The 26229-nt window shown below is 42.0% G+C and overlaps 1 protein-coding gene across 7 annotated transcripts in view; it reads right to left on the reverse strand.

Moving 5' to 3' along the window:
* Window positions 1-26229, reverse strand: part of LOC109430165 (protein tolkin) — a 198592-nt gene that overhangs the window by 138028 nt on the left and 34335 nt on the right. For 2 of the 7 annotated variants that reach the window (XM_062846367.1, XM_029857596.2), the window contains exons 2-3: window positions 6010-6219; window positions 4189-4707 (exon numbers count right to left, since the gene is read on the reverse strand). In XM_062846367.1, the coding sequence (XP_062702351.1) occupies window positions 4189-4543 (355 nt within the window). In that variant the 5' untranslated portion in view covers window positions 4544-4707; window positions 6010-6219. Of the gene's footprint in view, window positions 1-4188; window positions 4722-6009; window positions 6220-26229 lie in introns of all 7 variants that reach the window. The other 5 variants (XM_029857597.2, XM_029857595.2, XM_029857598.2 and 2 more) reach the window with 5 other exon arrangements.

The following is a 26229-nucleotide window of genomic DNA, read 5'->3' on the forward strand; positions in this document are numbered from 1 at the left end:
CGCCGCAGGCTCTTAAGCCATATTCATTAAGAACAAACTCTTAAGCTAGTATGACACTCTTTGACCAATGCCAAATATTTAATCACTTTTGACAGTTAAATTTTGACCAAGGTGTCCCTGGCAAACAAAAATATTTGTCACTCTCGAAAAACGAACGAATTGGGACAAACAAAGCCAAACAACCTGCCAAAATTTATCTGTCATATGTGGTCAAATATTTGGCGTCTGGGCAAAGAGTGTAATAGCACCCTTACTATTCAAAACGCGAAATCTCTGTTTTGCTGTTTTTGTTTTGTTTAGTAAAACTAGAGTCGCTTCACAGACTTTTTTTACATTCCAAAGTCTTGCCTTTTTAAGAAGTCTTCGAAAGAAAGTCGCTCAAAAAGGTTTTTCCTCTTTCCAAATTTTCAGTTAAAAATAAATATTGCGAAATCATCGGATGTTCTACGAATGTTATTTCTGATATCCTCGTGGAACTTTAAGATTAAGAAGACCAAATTTTTGAATTTCCGAAGTTCTGACAAATTAAGTTAATCTTTTGAAATGGTTATTTGTACTTTTTATGATTGAGCTTGGTTTTTGATTTCATCAATAGCTTGTAATTCAAAGTAAATATTTCAAGGACCTACTTGAAGTTCTGTTCAGAATTATTGCTGTCAATGTTCTGGTCTACATGCTGTCTTAAACGTTTCGGAACGACATTTTTACTAACATCAGTGTTGCATAACAATTCAGCTACAATTTGTATGTCGATTTCGTACATTATTCTGGAAACCCTCTCTTTTGAGTTGTGTCACTTTACAATCTATTTTTTATCTATGTTTCTTGAAATTTGACAAATCACTTTGTTTTACAAGTTTGAAAATTTTGCATTGCAATCGCAAAGAAAATTAAAATTTTTGGTAAGTTCTGTGAATCGTCAAGCCATTTTTCTTTCGAAAAATATACATTTTAAGAACCCATTTTTTTAAATTCTAAGAAAACATTATATAAAAGATTTTTCCGCGATATGTATTTGAATTTTTTGACTGAAAGTGGCCGCTGTTTAATCAGAGAAGACTAGTCGAATTTTTGGACAGGCAAATATAAGCAATGAAATTCGACAGAGTTGAACTTTTCAGCGTTATTGTGATGCAGATATTTCATTATAGAAAAAATAAAGTATCTAAGAAAATAACGTTCCTGACGTGATATCCCAAGTGCTTGCAGCACATTTTCCCCGAGATTTTCACAAAATCATTGAAAAACGCATGGTCCGGTTTTACTCAACGTCGACCATCTCTGTAAAAAGTTGTTGGTGCGCCGCGACATTTTTGAAAATTTTGAAAGGCGCCGCGGTAGCAAAAAGTTTGGGAACCTCTGGCTACTCTATTCAGCAAACTTTTAGACAAAACCACAAGCCAAAAGTCGCCCATACATCGTTTCTTGATTGCACACTTCTGGTCTGAGAAAACAGCAAGTGAGTGTAACTCTTCGCAAGTGAGTGTTCCCATCCCTGCCTGAGACTATAATCGATACTTAATGGAGCTCCCCGTACTCCTTAAAACGCTTCTGAAACCCCCGGAAAAGCCCCTGAAACTCATTTCCTTTGAAACGTCCTTTCTTTTCTACTAAACCATAGGGGGATAATCTGCTCAACAGACACCCTAACAGAAGGTTAGTGTAGGTCTTAGGCCGTCTTCTACAACAAAAGTAAAAGCCAGGACTACTCTCTCTTCGTACCCACTAAACACATTCCTATGGTCGCCAAACCCTACGTCTCTCCGGAACCACCAAGAAGGTTCAGAGAGGGGCTAGTGCACTTCGCACCCTCAAGGTTAGCTGCGTAGCCTAGCAGCAACGAACATCGATGACTCCATCACGGTAACATGCTGGCGCTCAGCCAGTTTCCCGAGTGGTCCTCGCCACTCCATTTGTCCTCGGATGGCGGGCAGGGTCAACCCCTACTGCTTTGCAGACATCAAGAACTGATGCCCACGTGCAACCCGATCTGACCTGCTGAAGGCAAGGGTCCTGAAAAAATCTGAAACATCCCTGAACCCATCAAAGGCAAAAGGAGCACCTCCGTACTACCTCCTGCCCAAACGTCCATGAAACCCTCTGAAATGCCTCTAACACCTCCTGAAATCCCAGTAGACCCCATGAAACACCGTTGTTAACTCCTTGAAACGTGCTGAGACCCCTCAAAATGGCCCTGTAACTCCCTGAAACGCCTCTTAACTCCCTGAAATGTCACTAAGACCCCATGAACCGCTTGGAACGCTTCTGGCAACCCCATTAGCACCTTTGAAACTCCCCTGGAACACCATGATACCTCCTAAGAGCGCAGACTCCCTGAAACACTCGGAAGCATTTTAAAATGCACCTAAAATCCTCATGAAATTACCTAGAACCCTGTGAACTCCCTAGGCACCCACAGAATTGCTTCTGATAACCCAAGAAACCCACTGAGCCCCTTCAGGCGCCTCTTGTGTGACACAAAAGGCAACTCCCCGATACCACGTCGAAACCCCCTGGATCTCCCCCAGACTACTAAAACATACTTGAAACCTCCGGAAATGTCCCTGACACTCTCTGATACCCTTTGAAACGTCTCTGACAACAATCAGAAACGTCCCTGCACTCCGTAAAGCTCTCTTAGATTCATTGAAAACCCCCTGAAACCCCTCCACATGTCCCTGATACCCTCTGAAATGCCTCGAGACTCCATGAAACACTTCTGGAAATTCCTTGAATCCTGCTAAGACTCCTTTAAGTGGCCTTTAAACTCCATGAGACGCACTTTTAAACGCCTCTGTCTGTACTTTCTCCTGAAATCTCCTGAGACCTCTCGAAGTCCCTGGAACGCTCCTAAAACCGCCTTGAACGCACCTGAGACCCACTGAATCGCCTCTATTATCCCCTGAGACTCACTGAGTCGACTTGAAGTACCTCCGGTGTGCTCCTAAAATCCTCTGAACTCCCCTGAGACCTGCCGAAACTTCCCAAGTCCCCACCAAAAACTCCTGCATCACATCTGAGACCCCTTAAACCCCTCTGGTACCATTTGTTCGTATAACCACAGCGTTCCACAGCCTGTAGCTCTATTTGTTGCCACTTCACATCCCTTCTAAAAGCCTATCGTGGTCCCCACAGACTCCGCGAGTGCTATATTTGCTCTAAATAAGCTCCCCTTCTTTCCGACACTTTTGGATTCAGGCCATTCAAGCAATCTCGGACCACAGCAACAGTACCACTTTCGTTTGGGTTCCTAGCCACTGCGGAATTCCAGGGAACGACTCGGTAGACAGACTTGCCTCACTGGGTAGACACTTTACCAAGGAAATTCCGGGATCAGATGTGAAAAATGGATACATAACACAATTCACCATTCCAGTGGCATAGCAGAAGCAGATGTGGATAAGTCGACACAAAGCACTTCAAGGGCCAACGGATGCTTTCACGTCTTCGAACTGGTCACACGAGGATTTCTCACAACATGAATGGTGAATCGAATCTCCACAAGGACAGTGATTTCTGCGAACTTACAAACTCTGTAGAACATGTTATTTGTGTTAGTCCAAAAAGACCATAGTAATCATTATGACATCAGATCCACCCACCATGTCCTGAGAAGCGATGCGATCACTAAATCGCTTTTTCAAGGACGCAACTTTGTACAACGATATTTGACAACATTCCCAGATCAGGCGACACATTATCCCAATTATCGATTCCTACATTACCCCAACGGAAATCTACATTGAGTATCAGTGACATTTTTCTACTAATGACTCAACTATGCATATATGCTCAAAACATCATTAGCTTCATAGGAACTTTGTTAATATTTAATTTCATATAGTCTGTATTATTAGCTTCAATTGAGACGAATAAGCCAACGACTGAAAGTCTCACAAATAAAGTGAATTGAATTGATCGTTGAACTAAGAAAAATGCACATTTCTTTGATGAAAGCGTTTTTTTCGATCTATGTATCTCCAATCAAAACTCTATCTCTAAGCAGATGAAATAATCGACGTTCGAGTCTTCGAAAAGGCCCCTGTATTGAATTAAGACATATTTTAACGTAGCTGAAGACGTCAACCCTCCATCTTCCTATAATGACAACTGTTTCTTTCATCAGAAAAACAGCTTTTCAAATTCGCACAAAAATAAGACTACAGAATAGAGGATGTTTCCACTTACTTGACTTGCATGGATCCATGTCGATATCGTTGGAGATTCTGGTCGGAAACTTGGTCGCCAGCAGCTCGTCTATCGAGTAGGCCCCGTGCCGATGAGGATGCTGGTGCTGCTGATGTTTCCGCGTAATTAGCGTTTGATTCAGCTCCAAACCGTGGCAGATGAAGGGTTCACTGATTAGAAACAGCACAGACAAAAGACCAAGCGGGATCGCCATGGCAATGCGCGGGCGGCTGCAGGACGAAGGATTAATGGAAAGTCCTTTGCTGTTTCGTCGTTGCTGAAGTGGCAGTCTGCGGGCGGCCTTCGTCGTCGTCGTTGTCGTGGGCACCGAGAATAGCCCGCCGTACGATGACATTGCGAAGGATTTCTAGTTACAATGTGATGTTTTTTTTTCGGTGGAAAGGTTTGTTCTTTGGTTGGGTTTACTCTCACAGACTCTCACTACTCCATCAGGAGGGATTAAATTTTCACTGATGATAGAGACTCCTTTTCTTTGGCGGGTAACGGAGCGAAACGGTGCTGATGAAGGAACACTATGGACATTAGACCGGCCCACATTTGTATGACGCGAAAAAAAAGTTTTCAAATTTCACGGGGCACCCTCTAAAATCGTGCCTTTGGATGAGAAGAACAATTTGTGAAAGATTCAGCTCAATCGGTTGAAAACTGAGCTGGCGCAAATGAGTTGAAGGTTTGTATGGGATGTTCAGTCGAAATATATGGGAAATTGGATGACCTCCAGTCTCTCATACAGCGCGCCGGTTTGGCGAGTTCGATTTGGCTCAGAATTGAAAGAATGGTAGTTGATACCCCAAAGAACAACTTTGTAGAAGATCATATGATGATATAACTTAATTTAGTTGCGGTTTCGGCCAACGAAAGCAGAATGAGGACATCTTCCCCCGTTTACTCTCGGTTGTTATATGCAGCACGTGTTTGTCGGTCGTCGCTTGCGCGCTAGATCATAGGCAGCTATGTAATTCTTCATTGTCTCGATACCCATCCACGTGCGTGAGCAATGGAAATGAAGGACAGCATAGCCGCCTATGATGTAGTGCTCAAGTTTCGAACGGAAAACACGTGCTGCATGTAACAACCGAGTATAAACTGGGGAAGGTTTCCTCATCCTGCTTTCGTTGGCCGAAATCGCAACCAAATTTAGTTTTATCGTGACATGGTCTTCTACAAAGTTGTTCATTAGGGTATCAAATATGATTCTTTTGATTCTGAGCCAAATCGAACTCGCCAAACCGGCGCGCTGTATGAGAGACTGGAGGTCATCCAATTTCCCATATATTTGGACTGAACATCCCATACAAACCTTCAACTCATTTGCGCCAGCTCAGTTTTCAACCGATTGAGCTGAATCTTTCACAGATTGTTCTTCCTATCCAAAGGCACGATTTTAGAGGGTGCCCCGTGGATTTTTTCGACATTTTTGCATTTGGGCCAGTCTAATGGACATGATAGGGTGCGACTTGTTTTTAAATCAACCAACAACTATTGAGGTTAGACTTGGTTTTTTGTGCGATAATAATCCAGAAAATATACGCGAATTTTGAATATCTAGGACATTTAATATGAATCCGCACCCCAATGAACACGTTTGTTCCTTGATGATAAAGTGTTGATTAAAATTTTCTCTCATTCAAAGCATGTCTGCTGGCCTTGCAAAACTATAACAAATCTGTACACTATTGGTAGCGGTAGTCGATATTTCTGCAGCATGCACTTTCTTTCTCCCTAAGCACAGCTCGAGAGATGGATTATTTCTTCTTCATTGCACTTTCCCGGAGTCATATATAGAGAACTGCTACATACCAGACCTGTACTGGAGGGTCGTATCGTATCACGTTGATGGGATTTATAGCTTCACATTATTCATAAAACCACTTGATTCAGTAGTAATTTCTTCGCCGGAATCTCGGTTCGGCTTGCACTGAACGATCTTTTCTGTCTACGACCCGGTTGGATTTCCAATCACTGACTGACTGGCTGACTGGTTGATATGGTTCCGTCTGATACGAACGACTGGTGGAGAAGTAAATTTGAAACAATAAAACACACACTTTGATGGAGAACCACTTGGGAGCAATTTTACGACGGACGGTTTCGTTCCTGGGGGGCTATACCCTTCAGGGAGAACGGTCTATTTGACTGCGTTCTAAGGGAGTCTATTAGGTACATAACTGGTGGAAGCTAGCCAGAGCAGCGTTCAATTGTGGAGCATGGAGCGAGCTGAATGTGAGGATAGTTGTTTATCACAGTATTTCCTAACAAGCTAATGTATGTGTTCAGTGGCGCAAGCAATGATTTTCTTTCAATGGACAAAAGTTGACTAAAGCCTCAAGTAAACGTACATTACTTGTTTCTTTTTATGTAATCTGATCCTCAATTCCACCCTTTTATTTTGATTTGTTTCCCTTAAAGATATCACTTACCAATTTAATTAAAATTAAGATGTTTTTCAAATCGAATTCTTCGAGCTTATCGAGTACAACATATTTCCAACTTCAATAAAATATAACACTGAGGCATGTTGAAGTTTAATATGTCCCAAAAAATCTGTAAAGGCAATGCAATGGTGTTAATTCTTCTTATTATTTTTCTTGGATTAACGTCTCAACTGCAACAAAGCCTGCTACATAGCTTAAGGCGAAACTGGAAGCATTTCCTCATATTTTGGTTTTTGATTTTTTATTAAATAACGAAGCAATATTTTCAAAATCGGTTTTCGTGCACATATAAAGTATGGATCAATAAAATATAATAATAATAACGCTTAAGAGGAAACAAACCATCATCGTTAAGCAAAAACTCAAAAGAAGTTGTCTCGATGAAATCTCAACCAATGTTAACAAAAATTTATCAATGCACTCTGGCCACCATCTGGATAACAGTGAAATAATTTTCAATGACGGTTTTGTGACTTAGAGGAAGAAAACTGCTTTTGAAAAATTGATGATTGCTGATGACTGAATGATGGTTATTTGAGCCTTAAAATGGAGAGCATCACTGAACCCTAGTGCCGCACCTCTTGCGAAGTATATGGATTCTGGACTTTTTAAGGCTCAAGCATCCGTCATCATTTTTCGGAAAATGAAAAGCAGTTTTTTCACTGTAAATCAAAACAATGACCATGAAAATATATTCACTGTATTCCATTCCTCATGTGGAATGCAGTGAATACATTTTCATGGCAAAATCTTTTGTTTTGAACGAGAAAACTGCTTTTAAATTCTTGATGATGGCAATGATTTCAATGACGAATGGTTCAACGTTAATGCTTTCTCTTTATTCCTGCTGTGAAATCGGGTACTTTATCAGTAAAATAATCAATATATTGCGTAGTTTAGCCTTACAAACGCAAATTTATTATAAGAGTTGGAATTTTGAGTAATTATCCACTGATCCATAATATGGCAAAAACTGATCCATAATATGTGGGACTCTGTGGAGCTGATCCATAATAGGGCATTTTGTAAACAGTGAAATATTCCTTTTTTACACGGAAATGACTTGCGATTATACTTCAAATGGATCGATAATGAAAAGTTCGAATCAGAGAATAGCCAACGGTGCTTTCAAAGTCGTAGTTTTTGTTTTTTTTTATTTTTAATTGAATTTTGAAGTGGTGTTTTTACTAAGTTATCCATGACTGTGTACTAAGGTGACACACACTTATATGAAAAACAACTCCTCAATCAGTTGTTTTGGACTCCCAGAAGCTACGTTCAAAATTTGAGCAAAATCGGTTGAGGCTAAGGGGGCGCTCAAAACGCTTGAAGTTTGTATGGGAAAACTTGGCCAAATGTATGCAGAAATTTTAAGTTTTCGAATTTTGCCGCTAGGTGGCGCTGTAGGCGTTCAATAATCAAACCATTTGGTATTATTGTAGATGACTATATGCCAGAGAACTTTGTCGAAGACCGCAAAGTGATCCAACGTCTGTGAAAAAAGTTATACCCTAGGAAAAGTGAGGATAAATTTTATTGTTACTGTGTTATTTGCAACTGTGTTATGATCATTTGCCTAAAATAACCTCCTATCACATTTCACAAATACATCCATACACAAACAATAACTCTTCCATTCTGATTCTTACTCCAATCCTTGTTCCAATTATGCATCATGTTTTACCCGACCACTTACTTTTACTAGAGGCCCCGTAACATAATCAAAAAAAGTTAAACGCGTCCAACCAATTTGCTGATGTTGTTATTCATTGCCGTTTCGACCTACGTCACCTGCACTTTCCTGTGTAGTGCGCAAACGCCATCACTTTATTGTTTTTCACCAATTCTGCGCTGTTACCGACAAATCTAACCTGTAAGCCCGATCTTGCTGCTCGATTCACCGAGAACAGATTACAAGTCAGTCCGGGCAGGTACAATACATTGTTTGCTTCATATTTTACACTCTTCCCACCGACAACTGCATAGACATTCACATCGCCACAATACTCCGCCTTCAATTTCTCGCCATTTGCCACTATCACTTCTACCGGTTTCTCCAAACGTCGTAGCTCACTAAAACAGCTGGCATCGTTCACCATATGATCCGTAGCACCTCAGTCTAAGAACCATTCCATTTCCTTCGGTTCTTCTTCTTTCTCCCTAGCTACGAATACAACCTCTGCGCGATCCAGTACACCTCTTTCTTCAACAACTTTGTCAGTTCTACGATTTCGGAAGCCCTCATTTTCGTTATCATTAAAGTTTCGAATCACTGATATACGACAATCGGCTCTTCTGTGTCCAAGTTTGCCGCACCGGAAACACCTTGTTTTCCTCCAGGTGTGCCTGGTTACCATGGCCAGATCGTCATTTTCACTGTCAGGTTCCATCAGATTTCTCTTCTTCATGTCAACGTCGAGTAACCGCTTCTTCACGAAGGCCATAGTTACACCATTGGGAAGTGTCTCAATGGCTGTAATCACTGGAACAAACGATGGAGGCAGCGTCAACAATAGATGGTACACTGCATCTGAATCATCCACCACAGCACCACTTTCCTTTAATTCGCGAATCAATTTATCGAACACTAGCAGGTGCTCTGACAAACCATCACTGCCCCCCTCTACGTACTTCAACGTTAGCAGCTGCTTCCGGATGAGCAGTTGACCGGCAACACCACGACGTTCGAAAACCGCTCTCAGTGTTTCCCAGATTCGCTTCGGAGTTACACAATCCCTGACGAGCTCTAGTTGATTATCAGCGATGGCCTGAATAATCATTGCTTTGCACTTCTTTTCCGCGGCACGCCGTTCCACCGTCTTCTTATTCTTGTCTCGTTTTTGTTCTGCGGAATCGGTGGCCTCCTCACGCAATTCCTCTATCTCCGCGATCTCCCAGTGAACACAATCAAGAAGCTCGAACGTGTCGAGGATGGTCTCCACCCGGAACTTCCAGTTGTGGAAGCCGGAGCCATCAAACGCGGCGACTTTCACTTTTTCGTCCATTCCTGGGCTCATTACCTGTTGGAAGCACCACACAGCGGACAACTTTACAGCGGGACGAAAAAGAAAATTTTGCTGACCGGACAAATTGCAAAACAACTTGCGTTTTCTACAGCTGTACACAGACGATTGATTTTCCTTTATTTACATTCAGATAAAACATAAACATATTGACAACACGGTCATGGTGTATTAACAATATTAAAGTTGTCTCGATATCGAGGGGTGATCGATTGAATCATACACACTCAACAGCATACTGGGCTTTGCCAGTTTCCCGAGTGGGCCTCTCCACTCCGTTTGTCCTGGGAAGGTGGACAGAGTCAATCACCACGTCCGCACCCAACTGTTTTGCAGACATCAAGAACTGATGCCTACGGGCAACCCGATCTGACCTGCCCGCGAAAGAAGGGTATCACTACCCTTCAGGCCCAATCAGATGCACCAGAAGGTTGCTGACAGTAGGGTCTCCACCTGCCCCGGCCCTTGCCGGGGACCCCTTTCCAACCGCGGACTCGGATCCAACCCAGTAGCCTGACGCCACGACTGAAACGCCACCAGGACTTCCTCTCCGCGGCAATTTAATTGCTGTAAGGGTCGATTTCGATCGTAGGGCACCGGTATGACCTACAAAGCCGGCTCCGAACCCCTGGACCACCTCATGTACCGCATCTGAACGAGCCATTCTCCGAGTTCACGCGCCACCTCCTCTGTAACTCCCAGACGATGTATGGGTGACAGCCGTTGAAACGGCGTTGCAGCCAAACACAGCCCTACGCATCCTCTGGACAAGATTGTCCGGAATTTGTGTCCTCCTTGCACTTCCCTACATGCGGTCACGCATCATGCGAAAACGCGGGCACACGAGCAAAACGTGTTTCGCTGATTGCTCTAAACCAGCGCAAACCGAACATTCAGGAAAACCCACATGACCGAAATGATGTAGATCAGTGATTCCCAAAGTGGGCGAAATCGCCCCCTTGGGGGCGAAAATCAGGCCCAGGGGGGCGAAAATTTTAGAAATACAAATTGGGGGGGCGAAAATACTAAAAAGGGGGGCGATTTTTTCAATGATCGGAAAACATCGAAAGTATTGAATTACAAGTCGAGAAAGTGAACTGAATCATAAAAACTCCCTGACATTCAAGCTGGCAGTTCAAGTTTTGTCTAGGATAATAAAAAAAATGGTGTGACTATTAACCCTCTAATACCCAATCCCGCCTTTAGACGGGGTATAGTTTGAGCATTTTTGTTTTTTGTGTTTCGTGGAAAATCATTTTTTTTATATTTTTGGCTGATATTTAAGACTGTTCTTTACATCTCAAAATGGTTTTTGGTGTATTTTAAAGCGTATTTACATTTTTTTTAAATCATTGAAAAATTGATGTTTTAGTCCCCTTTTAGAAGTCATTGTTTATTTTGTATTGAATGGCTACAATTAACATAATTTAAATTTTTCCCGAATCATTATATCCTTGTTTAATAGATTAAGGGGATCGAATACAGTCTAAAATTATTTTCCTTAAAATTACACGGAAAAAAAAAATTTCTGTGAAAAAAATTTAAAATAATAATATTTCAACAATAATCATAAAATCTCAAAATGTTTTCATCTAAAAAAATCCGTTCCCCCAATTGGCTTCCAGGAAAAATATAAAAGTGTGGGAATGTTCAAAAATAAAAATTAGAAAAATCAAAAACTGAAATTCACGAAATCGAGAATTAAAAAGAATCATCTTCCAAAACATGTTTAAATCGATTTTAGATGACGAAAAATGATATTTAGATCAAAATCAAAAATTTGGGTATTAGAGGGTTAAACAAAAGCATCGACTTAATTTTACAGAATTATTGGAATTTATGTGGACTCTTTGGCAAAATTGCTAGACAAGACCGCTACACGTATTTCTGAAGGGTTTGTGTGATTCTGGATATCTAAATAAAAATATATTTGGAAACTCCTATAATGAACATTCGTGAATCGTGATTAGTTTTTGTCAAAATTATGAAAAGAACATAGTTTTTTTTCGCGAAATGATGAGAAAAATTGCATTTCAACTCGTAGGCGGACTTATTCATGGATTTTCCAAGCAAAAACATGAATATCAGACGAATTTTAGAACATTTTGCTGATTAAATTCGTATCACAGTGTTTACAAACAGTTGTGTTTGAAAATATTTCAGAGAAGCTTCTCGGAGGATTTCCAAATTTTACTGAAGTTAATTTTAAACATTCCGAAAATTCTGCGTAAAATTCCATGTAAATATTCCATTTAAATCTAGTCAAGAATGTTGCATATTTATTTATTTAATAATTTTTTAAAACACAGAAAGCATTCAAATTTATACGAAGCTCGTTGATTTGAATCTGGAGAAACGTAACTACATTTGAAAATACACCAATATTTATTATTATTATTTTTCTTTATTATCGAGATTTTCAGCCCTTGGCCACACCGATATTTTTCTGAGTTGCACTTTCACATAACATATGTTTATAATTGTTTTCAAATTCTCCACCAGTATTATTTGGCTACTTGTGACCAAACATTGACTCTCAGTTGTTGAAAAAGTCCTTTTAAAAATGATAATGATAAAACATCTGGTAGGAATATCGAGTGTTCATATGTGTTTACAGTTCGTTCTATTTCGATTAATAAATGTTCAATTAACAACGGTTTGAGAAGTAGGCATAAACACGATTTCAATTTTTTGTAAGTACGAAGAAAATTCACTATATTTCTTTTTTCAAATGCGGAAAATCACCGCATTTACAAAACAATTTAATGAAAATGAGAGTGACACAGATATAGATACACTGAATGGCACTGCTAGATTTGCCACAGTAGCGCTTTTAAAGGCTTTAGCTAAGCACAGTTTCAGCCTCCTATTATAGAAAAAAAAAATCGCACCAAGGGGGGCGAAAATATTTTTTTTGAAGCTCTAAGGGGGCGATACCTCCTAAAAGTTTGGGAAACACTAATGTAGATACTGTCGGAAGCAGCCATGGCCTGAGACGACCTGGGTCAGGTGGAATGTTGCTTCCCCATGGCGCCTGTTAATCTAACTATTTACGCTCGGGATCAACCTGTGTGTCCATTTTTCTTTGGTGGAACTATCCCACGTGCCCTGCCATTTGACCATGGAAGCCATCCTGGCAGTCCTACGCATGTCTTTTGTGCCGCGCATTTCGAAGCACTCCATGTGCTCCCTAATATGAATGCCGATAGGCACTATACCACCCAAGTAACCACGAGGCACTATAGTTCACCTGGAGGCGAATATAATGCTATTAAGGAGCTGACATGCGCTATATTGGCCGCTTAATAGCCCTGTGAGCCAAAAGTGGCGAAATATAGTGCTAATGGTTACTAGGGCAGTGATGACGCAGAGCGCATCGTGTGACACGGTATGATAAGTGCTTGTAATTCTCTGGCACATCATCCTGTAAGTACTTTCCGGCTTACCATGGTTGCTTTCGATCCTTAGCGCCGTGCCGTGCCCCACGTCGGGCCGCCATATCTTAGTATGGACCGAGTGACACTAGTCAGAAGGTTGCGCTTACTGGCACACATTGAAGAGCTATTGGACATCACCCGGAATAGTGCCGCTATAGCTGCGGATTCTCTTTTACAGGTGTAATTAACGGGGCTACCGAAGTTAAGCTTATCGTCGATCATCACCGCCAAAAGTTAGACGGAGCGCTTCGAAGTGATTCGGGAAAGCCAAATGTTGCCTAAAAACTAGCTTTTTGGAGGCAATCACGCTGTGGCGCGAAATTGTACTGAACGTAGTAGCTTTGTATCCTTGTAGTTTGCCTTGGTTACCCCCTACCACGGGTGATAACAAACAAGCGTGATGACAGGTGTTGGCTATCATATCAGTGCTGACGCGATGCCACTTTTTGCGCGCCAAAGCGTGATTGCACCCGAAAAGCTAGTTTTAAGGCCACATTTGGCTTTCACGAATTTCATTAATTTTTGCTCATCTCCTACAGCATTGGTGTCGAAGAAGCAAATAACCAAAAAACATTGGAGAATATGATGCCGTTTTGAAAAATCCAACTTATTACGTATATTAGGGTGTTCCAGAACGAAATCTATCAAAAAATCAACTTTTAAGGTTTTTCTGATTACAAATGTGATTATTACACATGTTTCCTTCATTTTTACTGGCACACATTGTTCGGAGAAGTTGTAGCAAACAAGTATAGCTTTCAATTTCTGCCGGAAGAATTAAGTTTTGACAAGTTTTAGTGTAGTTATGATTTTTTGAAGTTCAAAAATAGTCGAAAAACACAAAATTGATTTGATGCACCTCTTAATTTCAATGAATGTGGCTGAAATTTTGACCGGTTACTTCTTTTAGGATGCCAATCAAAATATGGGGGTGGACTTGAGAATCAGATCACATTTTTGAAAAGGTGGACAGGCCTAGAGCACCCATGGTGGTGCAGAGGGCCTAATTGAAAGATCTCCATCCTGGGCGTGTAACCGTGTGTTACAAGATTTAAGGATTTTTAAAATGTGCTATATGTTTATTTTGGATACTGTCACGTCCCTTAGGTTATTAGGTGTTGGGTTAGTAGGGTTAATTATATTAAAATGTAATAAAATTGTATGTTTGTTAGTAGGGTTAGTTGTTTTTAAATTTAAAATATGTAAAACACTACAACAGTATAGAGTGGGGACAAGTGGAGGACATATTTAACATACAGAGTGGGTACAACAACACATATCCTAGCGGGCGTAGACTGATACAAAGGGGTGGTAACAATAACCGTCTCAGAATAGGATAGCAAGGATTGAGGCGCAATGAAAATCCGCCATCCCTCAGAAAGTATCTGGCGTTCGTGTGCTTCGGATCGATAATTAAAAGTTAAAAAGTGTCCTAGTATAGTATAAGTGAGTGGTAAAAACGATTTGGGAGAAAATACGAAGTTTATTCAGGTATGCTTCTACTAATGTACTGCCGTTCTACGCATAGTTGTCCCATGTTATATGGGATTCCTATATAACATGGGACAATCGGGCGTAGAACGGCAGTGTAGTGGTCTTAAAACTAACTTAAACCTACGTTAAAGCTAGTGACTAGATCTTGTAGTACGGTTTGTAAAAATTACTCCCAATTGTCCTCACAGGACCTTTTGTGGTACCTTACGGTACTCGACCGCCATTTTGTACACCAACTCGTAGAGTTGGTGAAGCACACGACTCGGCCTAGTGGTCCCTAGTTGGCCACTACGCCTAAAGCGTAAAAGAGAGTAACCCCGCTCTGGTCTTGCGAGGCCATAATCGTTAAGGAGCGAATTCCTCGGGCCCCGAAAGGCGCCCTAACCGCCAAAGAGGACCCCTCTCGGCAGAGTCAATCCGGCCTTGTCCTGGGCTCTGTCGATCTTCGACAAAGAGGGAAGACGCCAGTGAGACAGACAGATCGCACCGTCAAGCCAAGACGATCTGTTCGCACGATCCACCAAGTTATTACGACCACCAAAACCACCACCACAAGCCGTCAATCCGCCGGCGGACAGGCAGTCCAGCCCGCTACAGCATCGGCGAGCGCTCGTCCACCGACCAATACACCAGGCCAAGCACAACCAACAGCAGCAGTACCGGTACGTCCTCAATTTCTCAATAAAACACCCACTCTACACCCATAATCTACAATAGTTTCCAATAAATACCACCCACACCATTAAAGTAGTAAATTTGCAATAAAACCAATAGTTTCAATTCCATAGTTCCATATTTGTAATACCATACCCAAGTAAGGTGACAGTGTCTGCACGTTGGTCGTGTAGCCCCTCCGATTGCCCAGTAGTAAGCCGACCTTGAGACACAGCTCCAAGGGTCACTTGCTGCTGCAGTTTTACCGCGAGTTTTGCCCGGGTAACAGGCGATTGCCCGCCATCGCCTTGACCTTTGTTGAGGCTGCGCCGCCATGAGCCTCTGGGTCTGCCTCTGTTGCGATGTCCGGCTGGGTTTCAATCTAACGGTTGCTTGCAGATTTCTTGATCCGTGCACCTTTGTCGATTTTGGTGCCGTCACAGGCTGGCTACCAAGATACTAAAAGCTTTCAACATTCTTCAATGCTTGCCTAGCTACGTAAAGCTGAAAGGGTTGACCGTGCTTACATCTAACGATTTGGTCTTGATGACGTTGATGGTTAGACCTGCCGTCAAGGAGTAATTGACAAGATCACAGAGCTTGCTCTGCATAACAAAGTGCCGTTGAGCTAGGAGTACAACATCATCAGCCAATTCGAAATCATATAGTTGCGCTATGGTAATGGTATTTAATTAGGTTCACGATCAATCGCACCTACCAGGATCTCGTCGATTACGACGACGAACAGTAGCGGATACATCCTTGCCTCACACCAGCATTGACCCGGATGGGATCGGTCAAGACACCGTTGTGCAACACTCTGCACGAAAATGCCCTTTATTGTGCTTCGATGAGGCCGATGATTTTCTCAGGGACACCCTTGCGCATGAGGGCTTCCTACATGTTTTCGTGATTGAGACGGTCGAGAGCTTTTTCGTAATCAATGAACACCAGGTAAAGAGACTCTTGGAATTCATTTAGGTGCTCCAGAACTATACGGAGCGTGACAATATGGTCCACAAAGGATCGTCCAGCACGGAATCCAGCCTACTGCCATCGGAGAGTTGCGTCGATCTTCGCATGTATCCGGTTAAAGATTACTCTGCAGAAGACTTTGAGAACGATACTCAGTAACATGATACCCCGTCAATTATCGTATACAGTCAGGTCACACTTTTTGGATACCTTTAATATAACGCCTTTGCATCCAGTCGGCCGGAAAGGTCCCGGTTTCCCATATGTTGCAGCTTTGAGCATCTCAGCTGATATGCGATCGACCCCTGGGGCCCTGTTCGTTTTCATGCTACGGATGGCTGTTTCTGTCTCCTGCACTGATGGAGCCTCGGTGTTGACACGGGTAATGCGTCGAACCCTTGGCCGATCACCCTGAGGTGTTGATGGCGTGGCCAACACTTGATAAAGGTTTCCAAAGTGCTCGAACCAGCGTTTCATCTAGTCAGCCGGGTCGATCAGTAACTGTCAAGACGTGTCTTTCACGGGCTTCGTAGCATTCATCTTGGTTCCACTAAGGCGACGTGAAACATCGTAGAGGAGACGGATGTCGCCGGTGTTTGTGGTTTGCTCACCTTCGTCGGCTAGGGAGTCCGCCCACGCTCTTTTGTCCCGTCTACATGAGCGTTTTACTTCTTTCTCGAGAGCCAAATAGCGGTGAAGGGCTACGGCTTTGGCTCCTCGTGTTTTCACTCGCTCTATCGCGGCTTTGGCGTTCCTTCGCTCATCTATCTTTCTCCAGGCATCATCTGTGATCCACTGCTTTCTCCGGGTGCGTAGCTCACCCAAATTAATCTCACCGGAGGCGATGAAGGCGTTCTTGATGGTGCTCCATTGATCTTCTACGCTTCCACCTTCTGGAATATCCGCAGCACGGTTCTCTAGCTCCTCGATGAAATACCTTTTCACCGCAGCGTCTTCCAGTCGGCGATTAGGAGATGATGGTCGGACGTAATGTCAGCGCTGCGTTTGTTTCGCACATCAAGAAGGCTCCGTCTCCATTTCCGGCTGATGCATATGTGCTCGATTTGATTTTCCGTGACGCCATCACGGGAAACCCATTCACTTTTTGCACTGATCGATGAGGAAAGAGCGATCCCCCAATCACCATGCAATTGTTGCCACAAAATTCTTCAAACAGCTCTCCGTTTTCGCTCATTTCTCCGAGCACGACAGCATTCAGTGGGCTGTAAAAGTTCTCTTTATCTTGCAATTCGGAAGCATCCACTTCATGAGCGCAGCATGGGCGTGAGCACTGACCAGTTAACCAACGCCACGGTGGCGAGGAGCGTGTTCACATCGTAGGCCAGAGTATAGCAGAATTTGACCTGACACCAATCTGTGTTTTCCAAAGTTCGGACAACGAACTTCGTTCAGTCCTAGGATCTCAAGCTTCATACGGTATGCCTCATTGGCTAGTTGTGCCAGTTTACTCTGCTTGGCTAGAGTTAATACATTCCAAGTTCCAATTCTTGTCCGTTGTTTCGCGCTAAGCATCGTTTCCGTTGAATCAGTTGATAATCTTTCATTTTCGGTTTATGTAACGGTTTTTGGGTTTCGGAAGCAGTAGATTGTTGGCCTAAGGTCCCCTATACAACGTGGTGGGGCTGCCACCTTAGGTATGGCATGCGGTGAAGGAGCATTTCATACTCAGTCGCTGGATGCCAAAACACAGACGCTGTTTGATCCGCACCTTATTGGTGAACAGACGCTCGAGACGTACCTCCTCAATCTAGCTGAAGTCAGAAGGACAACAGTGCCCAGGCTGCACTACCAGCTAAGCACACAACTCTTAGCTGGCGGTCTTTGTCATCGCTGGAAGCATGAGGTAGGAACTTGTGAGGACTAGAGCTATGTTGGACGCTCTCATTTTCGACTCACCGATTTGCAGTTCGTTTGCATATGTTAAAAAAAACAGTGGCGTCTCGTAAACTCACTTTTCACCCGTTCAACGACCCTAAAAGTTACATTTGCGGAGAATTCAGGATCCGAAACAAATTGAAAATGGTCAGAAACGGCTATTCTCGACGTTTTCTACAAATTGCACGTCAATTTATTGCGAAAAAATCAAGAATTTGCGTTCGTGGAACAGGTAGAGTTGAGATTAGGGAATCGCCACTGTAAATCCGTACGAATAAAGAGTTGTTTAGTGTTTACATAATAAATTGTAACTGCGGTGCATTCGTAGAAGCTTGAAAAGGTATGCTTCTGAAAATTGTTGAATCAACATCCCACCGCAGCAAGTACATATCTCTTTTGGGAAAGTTTTATTGGCAAACAACCAGCTTTCCTCTCCAGGTACTTTTCAAAAACATCAACCGGGGATGAATTCGTAACCGAAATGAATAAGCGTATCCATTTGAAGCAAACAAATTAATTTCTAGAAGTTACGTTTATATGTATATCTACACATCCATAAGCAAAACGAGAGCAGCCAGAACAAGCAACAACTTTCGATGCCATCAATCAATAAAACTTCATCAGCTGAAACGATGCCCATTTGCCGGTCAGCAGGTTAGACCAATGCCGGAGGAGATGCAAGGGAACATATGCATGTACGGGTGGAGTAAAGGGGGTTTCTACCCATGTGATTCGGTAGGTTCAACATATTCGGTGCAACAGAGTGTGTAGGAAGTTTGAAAACAAGCTCTAAATGGTTCTGATGAAGGCGACTCTGATGGATTGGAGTTGTGGGGTTATATTTGGGGTTAATGTGTATGTACGGAAGCCAACTAATATTCTAATTATGTTACAGAATAAATGTACATAACTGATAAGCCGAAAAAAGTTTATATTCATGGAGACGTATTACATAGGTTTTCCTAATTAAAATAATTCGATCAGTGCAAAAAGATGTCATCCCAGTAAATTTACCAGTGGCGTTCATACTAACGACATAAGACTACTGTTTCCTTATCAAAAATCCACTGCGTTCTCAACAGATCACAGCATGTAAACATAAGCGCTAACAGCAAAGTAAAAAATGCGCTGAATAATTCATAGAAACGATGCCCTTCAGGAGAAAGTTATTTTCCTACCGCTCATGCCCTTGGCTATTGTCGGATCCTATCTGTAATGGTTTTCATACAAATAATAGTCGGTACTTGAGTACTCTCCTTACTTTCGCTGATGTACAGTAGAAGATCTATTTCCTAGTATTTGGCACGAATTGTTTCTCCTTTTCACAGCATGCCATCACCTCACGGCGCAGAGGGTCGATTTTATGGCGAAAGGCCGTAGGGGTTCTATCCCAACAAAAATTTTGGCCGCCATCGTCGTATATTCTTCAAGCGGCATGCCATTAAATTTTGTAAACCAGCAAACCGGTTACCATTCTCCGACTAGGATGGGGGTGAAACTAATTTTCTTTGGTGTTCTCGCCACCGCCAGCAGTCAACAGTTAGGTAAAGAGTCAGTCCGTGGTGGTCCTCAAGTAAGGAAAACAAAAAGGGGAGATTGGCGGAAAATGCGTCTCCGTAGAGTTCTACCGTAACCAATGATTGGAGCAAACACTCTGTTCCAGGCTGCTGTGCAGTAGTGACTCAGGAGTTCAGGTACGCGTTCTACAGTGCCAGTTGGCAGTTGGGCGGCTATTGCTGATGCGCTCCTGCATCTGGGGTACCTGTATAAGATTCTAGAAATTGATGGAATAACGACCGTTTGGATGGTAATTAGCAATTACAGGCGCGTTTTCGGTCATCGGGTTACTTATAAAACAACGGTTTTAATTATAGCCGACGTTTCGAGCGTTTATTTACTCATCTTCAGGGCAAACTACAATTTACATACAAAGTTTGAGTAGTCAAGTCATTTGTTACATAAAACATAAAATTAAGGTACACCGGGGCAAGTTGAAACGGGTGGGGCAAGATGAAACACGAAGTTTTGAAATAGATTTCAATACAATTTGGAAATTTATCCTTCACTAAAAGATTGTTTGAATCAAAAACTATGTATTATGACGATCGAACTGTTTATCATCATTAGAAAACATCATGTTAACCCGCTGTTTCATCTTGCCCCACCCGTTTCAACTTGCCCCGGTGTACCTTACTCACATTAAAGGTTGTTTTTAGGTCAAGTGGGTTTGAACATGGACAATTTGAACGGCTGACAACATTACACTGAAATTATAATCACACATATAAATTTCGGACCTAATGACTTGATTCATTTTCAATTAACAAAACTTTGAACGGTTATTTCCAGAATCGAGTACTCGTGTACGACAAAGAGGTGAGTCGGAAGTGTTTGCGCATAGCTTCAGGAGCCGCCTTCCGCAAACTTCAGGAACCTTGTTCGGTTTATGTTGCTGAGCTGGCAGCAATCAACTTCGCTTTGAGGATGATTTCCAACATGCCCGTAGACCATTTCTTCATCTTCTCGGATAGCCTTTGTTCGATTGAGGCACTCCGGTCGATGAAACCTGTAAAACATCCATCTTACTTTCTTAAAAAATAAGAGAGCAGATGGGTGCACTGGTCGAAATATCATACAAGATTACCTTTGTATGGGTCCCCTCACATTGCTCAATTTATGGCAATGAGAAGGCGGACTCTCTTGCAAAGGTGGGCGCACAGGAAGGTGAGATCTATGATAGAAGAATTTCACACGATGAATTTTTCGATTTTGTTCGCCAGAGTTTTCTTCAAAGTTGGCAAAATGATTGGCGAGATGGCCAGCTGGGACGGTGGTTACATTCCATTATTTCTAATCAATTAAAACCGGCTACTCAGTCTTGAACTAACAAACGATGTTTATTACTTGCCCAACGTTTCGACACGGGGTTGGTGTCTTCTTCAGGGGGAAACTAATTTGGACGTTTTTGGTCTTTTGTTTCGTCTTTCGACCAAAAACGACCAAATTAGTTTCCCCCTGAAGAAGACACCAATCCCGTGTCGAAACGTTGGGCAAGTAATAAACATCGTTTGTTAGTTCAAGACTAAGTAGCCGGTTTTAATTGATTGTTGGAACCATACAGTCGAACCTCCAGCAGAATTATTTCTAATGTTTCCTTGCGAGTGTGGTGGTATGGTTTGGATGTAAATTGAAATTTCATTCGCGCGATATCAAGGCTTATGTCCAACCATTACTCGCTAGATGCGCATTTACACAGGATTAACCTCGCGTTGAGGAATGTTTGTACTATGTGCGGTTCCGGTTATGATGACATCGACCACGTAGTTTGGCAGTGCCCGGATAATGACGCCTCCAGAGTAGACCTGTGCGCCGACTTTATTTTGCTCGGCGGCGGCGTGAGGGCCATTTTTGGCCGGCGGCGGCGGCGTCATCGGCGTCACGCCGGTGGCAGCTTTCGGCGGCGGCGGCGGCGGCGCGAATCGGCGTGACCAAAATTTGGCCGTAATGTCAACATTGGCGAAACAAAGAAGTTGTCTCTACGCTGTAGAATTTGTAGTTCAGTTTTTGCTTTTTCATGACCATTTATGACATGAATTATTATTATGTCAGTACACAGGATGAAGTATTTGACCAAAAAGAAACCAATGCTCAAACATCTTGTTTGTTTCATTAGTGTCAAACAGATGTTTTTTGTTGAGTTCATTTGTCAAATATTTGAGCGTTTTTTTAAATCTGAATTCGTTGTAGTCATTTTTTGTGCTATAAAAAGTTACGTAACCTAGTGAGGATCGTAGTAGGCATCGCCACGAACGGTTGTGTTTTCAACCGCTTGTCACGTTTTTCTTCGCGTTCCCGAGAAAAATTTGTCCCGCTGGCGGATCGGTCGGTATTACGCCACCCGGAAAATTGTTTCGCTTGTACAATTCAATCACTTACGAATCTTATTGTGCTAGTTTTCCTTAGTGAGAATTATTTTCCTCGAGATTTGTTTGAATAAACTGGTAGCTCGGGTGCTACCCTCGTACTAAAAGTGGCTGTACCGTGTGTTTTGTTGCACATTGTGCAATCGTTTGGTAGAAAGTGAAGAAATGGGCGCCTGAAATCAGTTTTAATGAATTTGATTTGTGTGTTATGATGTGGGTTTAAAATGGTGGTTGTCGTTTTCGTGTCGTCCGATGTGGTTGTTCTCTTTAGTGATTGAAGATAGGGGGATTAGGGGCATAATGGACACCCGGGGCGAAATGGACACCCCTGTTTTTGCCGAAACCGTTGACTTTTATGTAAAACGTTTAATGCAGAAGTGTTAAGGAACAAGTCATTGTTCTATTTTTCAAAAGAACCATTTATATTCCTTCAAACTAACCAAAATATCATTGAAATTGAAGTATGTTTTTCATATGGTGAATTTCTTATAATTTCGAAGCAGCAGCAAATAAGGCATTACGAGTGTTTGAGTGTGTCCACCATAAAAACAAGTGAATTGTTAGCTTATCCAAGGATGGGAACACTCACTTGCAAAGAGTTACACTCACTTGATGTTTTCTCAGCTCAGAAGCGTACAATCAAGAAACAATGTATGAACGACTTTTGCCTTGTGGTTTTGTCTAAAAGTTTGCCGAATAGAGTAGGGGTCGCACACGCATATTGAAGTCGTCAGGGAGCTGCTAAGACAACTCTCCACGAGGTGATTGTAAATTACACTCACCTCGTGGAGAGTCGCTTTCACAGCGCTGTCACGACTTTGGTATTCGTGTGCGACCCCTACTCTATTCGGCGAACTTTTAGACAAAACCACAAGGCAAAAGTCATCCATACATCGTTTCTTGATTGCATTCTTCTGAGCTGAGAAAAAAGCAAGTGAGTGTAATTCTTTGCAAGTGAGTGTTCCCATCCCTGAGCTTATCTACATGTATACGCAGATTTAGCAATGGATGAAGTATTATATTTTTGATCAGAAGTTACTAAAAATAGCAATATCAATGTTGTCTATTCGGGGCGAAATAAACACTGGCAATTATGAATGGATGTACGTGCATTGCATACTGTTAGGCGTTTTAGAGAGTTTGAAAAAAAATCAATCCGATTATTTTAGCCTAAAATTTATTTAATTAACTTTGATGTTATGTAAACTCGTCTAAGATGGAGAATTATATCTGTGGTATTGATCTCCGTAGGCAAATAACTTAACTGGTCGATATTCTCAAAGATACAGCATAAAATATGCATGGGTGTCCATTATGCCCCGATGGGTGTCTATTTCGCCCCGTACCTTTCCTGCCAGCCCCAAAAAACACACGGTTTTCAATTCATTATTTCTTCTCAATAATGCCATTCTACTAGCTGTGAATGATTGAAATACGTAGGAAACAAGTTAAAGTTGTAGGCCAACTGATAATATGTTAAGTTTTTGTCTGTTATACAGGCCAAACATACTCATTTGCTTAGGGTGTCCATTATGCCCCTAATCCCCCTAATACGGATATAATTTATGAAAAGTGAAAGCTTCTGTCAATTTTGTGCCTGCGTGACTGAATTACGGTATCCATGAGCCATGCAACCAGACGATGTGCAACCAGATAATTTGGTGAGTTCGTTCCGATGTGGAACAGATTTTTTTTAGCGAGCCATTACCACGCATAAGTCGATAATTTTATAATAACCAAATCGCATAACTTAACCATACTGGATTCCAGACCATTCCCGTATCAAAATCCCATCTCCTTTCTTTTTACGAGGGCGTCGGTGAGTCGCTGGCACCTCGAAAAATAGATATCATTCCTTCCCTACCATCCCTTCCCATCCACATAACGTGTTTCTTATCGTTTCAGAGAGCGATCAATGGCGCTTAAGCCTAGGCTTGTTAGTCAGGACACATGGTCCAAATGCCTGTGCCCCATCCCGGAAGCAAAAGGCCCATGGAGGGACAAATTTCTTAGCTATGTCACTCCCAACGTTGGTGTTTAAATACACTAATACACTTACACTCACACCTACACATCTACATAATCTACTCAAATACACTTACACAATCTGAATCTTGCCGCATCACTTGCTTATAGTGAATCCCAAATCAACCTATTCCAAATATCCAACTCCTTGACACCTATGGGGGCGTCGGTGAGTCGCTGACCTTTCATAAAGTAGGTGTCATATCATCACATCCTTTCCTATCCTCGTAACGGAGAAGATGGGCGTGGCCGGCAATGGAAGTTTTCATGTCTTTTTTATTTCAACCTCTGATTGGATAGCTGTTCCTTCCCAAATAGCATTCCAAAGGCAATCGGAATAGAAGTATTAAAGATATAACATGACAACTTTCAGTATGCAATCTACGAATTACTCCGTTACCACGCAACGCAACGCAACGCAACGCAAGTTCATTTGTCAAATATTTGACCCTGTGTACTATAACCTTACGTCTGAATGAACACCTTTTTTTTATTCCTGTTCCGGTCCTTCACTGTGCCCAGTAATTAGACCTATTGTGAAATTACCAGTATCCGTATTAGTGCATGTTGCATTACTCCATTGCAAATTAAGGGCAAAAATATAGATTTTGCTACCGTTTTTATTTTGAATTCTTAGAACCTTCAGAAGCTATCACATTTGATAATAAGGTCGCACTATTTTCAAGGAATCCTCGAATGATTTCCAAAAGAATTCCTTGAGGAGCCTCCAAAAACTTCTGGATGAATCCATGAATAAACTACTGGAATAATCTCTGCAAGAGCTGCCGTATGAAACCCTTAAGAAACTTCTGCTGAAATCACTGATATGTAGTTCAAGAATCTCTCTTAGAGACATCACTGGAAAAAAACTTATGAAGAATTCCCGAAGGAATTCCTAGAGGATTCCCCAAAAGAATTAAAGCAGGAATCCCCGGAGGAATTTCAGAAAGAATCCCAATGGAATTTTAGGAGTAATCCTGGAAGGAGTTCCATGAGTGATGCTCGTAGGAATTCCATGGGTGAGCCCTGAAAGAATTCCAGAAGAAATTCCAGCAGAATTTGCACAAGGAAATTCCGAAAGAATTCCAGCAGTAATCCTCAAAGGATTTCCAGAAAGAATCCTCGGAAGTATTCCAGTGGGAATTTCAAAGTGAATTCGAAAAAGAATCCCTTAAGGATTTTTAAGAGTAATTAACGAAAAATATCTAAGAGGAATCTCTGAAGGAATCCCAGGAGAAATCCCTGAGGGATTTCTAAGAGGAATTGCCGAAAGAATTCCAAGAGGAAACCTCGAAGAACTTCTAGGAGAAATCTCCGAAGAAATTTGAAGTGAAACCCCAAAAGGAATTCTAGGAGCAAACCTCAAAGGAATTCCAGGAGAAATCTCTGAAAAAAACAGGAGGAATCCTCGTTAAAGTCCAGGAGCAATCCCTGAAAAAAGTGCAGTAGGAATCCCCGGAGATATTTTAGGAGGAATCCTCGAAGGAAATTCAGGAGAAATCCTCGAAGGAATTCCAGAATGAATGCCACGAGAAATCCCCAAACGAAGTCCAGGAGGTATACCCGACAGAATTCCAGAAGAAATTCCTGCAAGAATCCCAGGGGGAACCCCCTTAAGGAATTCCGGGAGGAATCTCCGAAGGAACTCCAAGGAAGGCGTTTCAAGAGGAAACCCCGAAGAAGTACAGGAAAAATCCCTGAAGAAATCTTTTTTTATTTCTTTTTATTCGTGAATTTTAACTTAGGCTAATTCTTCACAACTCCGAAGAAATCCCCGAAAGAACTCTGTGAGGGATTCCCGCAGGATCCCGCGTATCTCAAAGGAATTCAAGCAGTGCAACAAGGAAATTCCAGCAAAAATCCTTAAAATAATTTCAGTGGGAATTTCAAGGAGGATTCAAGAAATAATCCCCGAAAAATTGTGAGGACGAACCAACGAAATATACCCAAGAGTTTGGGTTTGGATCCATACAAAAATATTTGGAGTTTCATACCAAAAATCTTACAAGGGGGGGGAGGTGGGCTGGTGTCAAAAATTCGAGAACGTAATAAATGGATAATAATAAATAAATTCCGGGAGAAATTCATAAAAAAAATCTAAGAGGACCGAAGGAATTCCAAGATGAATCCCCGAAAAAAAATCCAGGAGAACTCAGAA

The sequence above is a fragment of the Aedes albopictus genome, chromosome 1 (genome assembly GCF_035046485.1).
Source record: "Aedes albopictus strain Foshan chromosome 1, AalbF5, whole genome shotgun sequence".
Taxonomy (NCBI): Eukaryota; Metazoa; Arthropoda; class Insecta; order Diptera; family Culicidae; genus Aedes; species Aedes albopictus.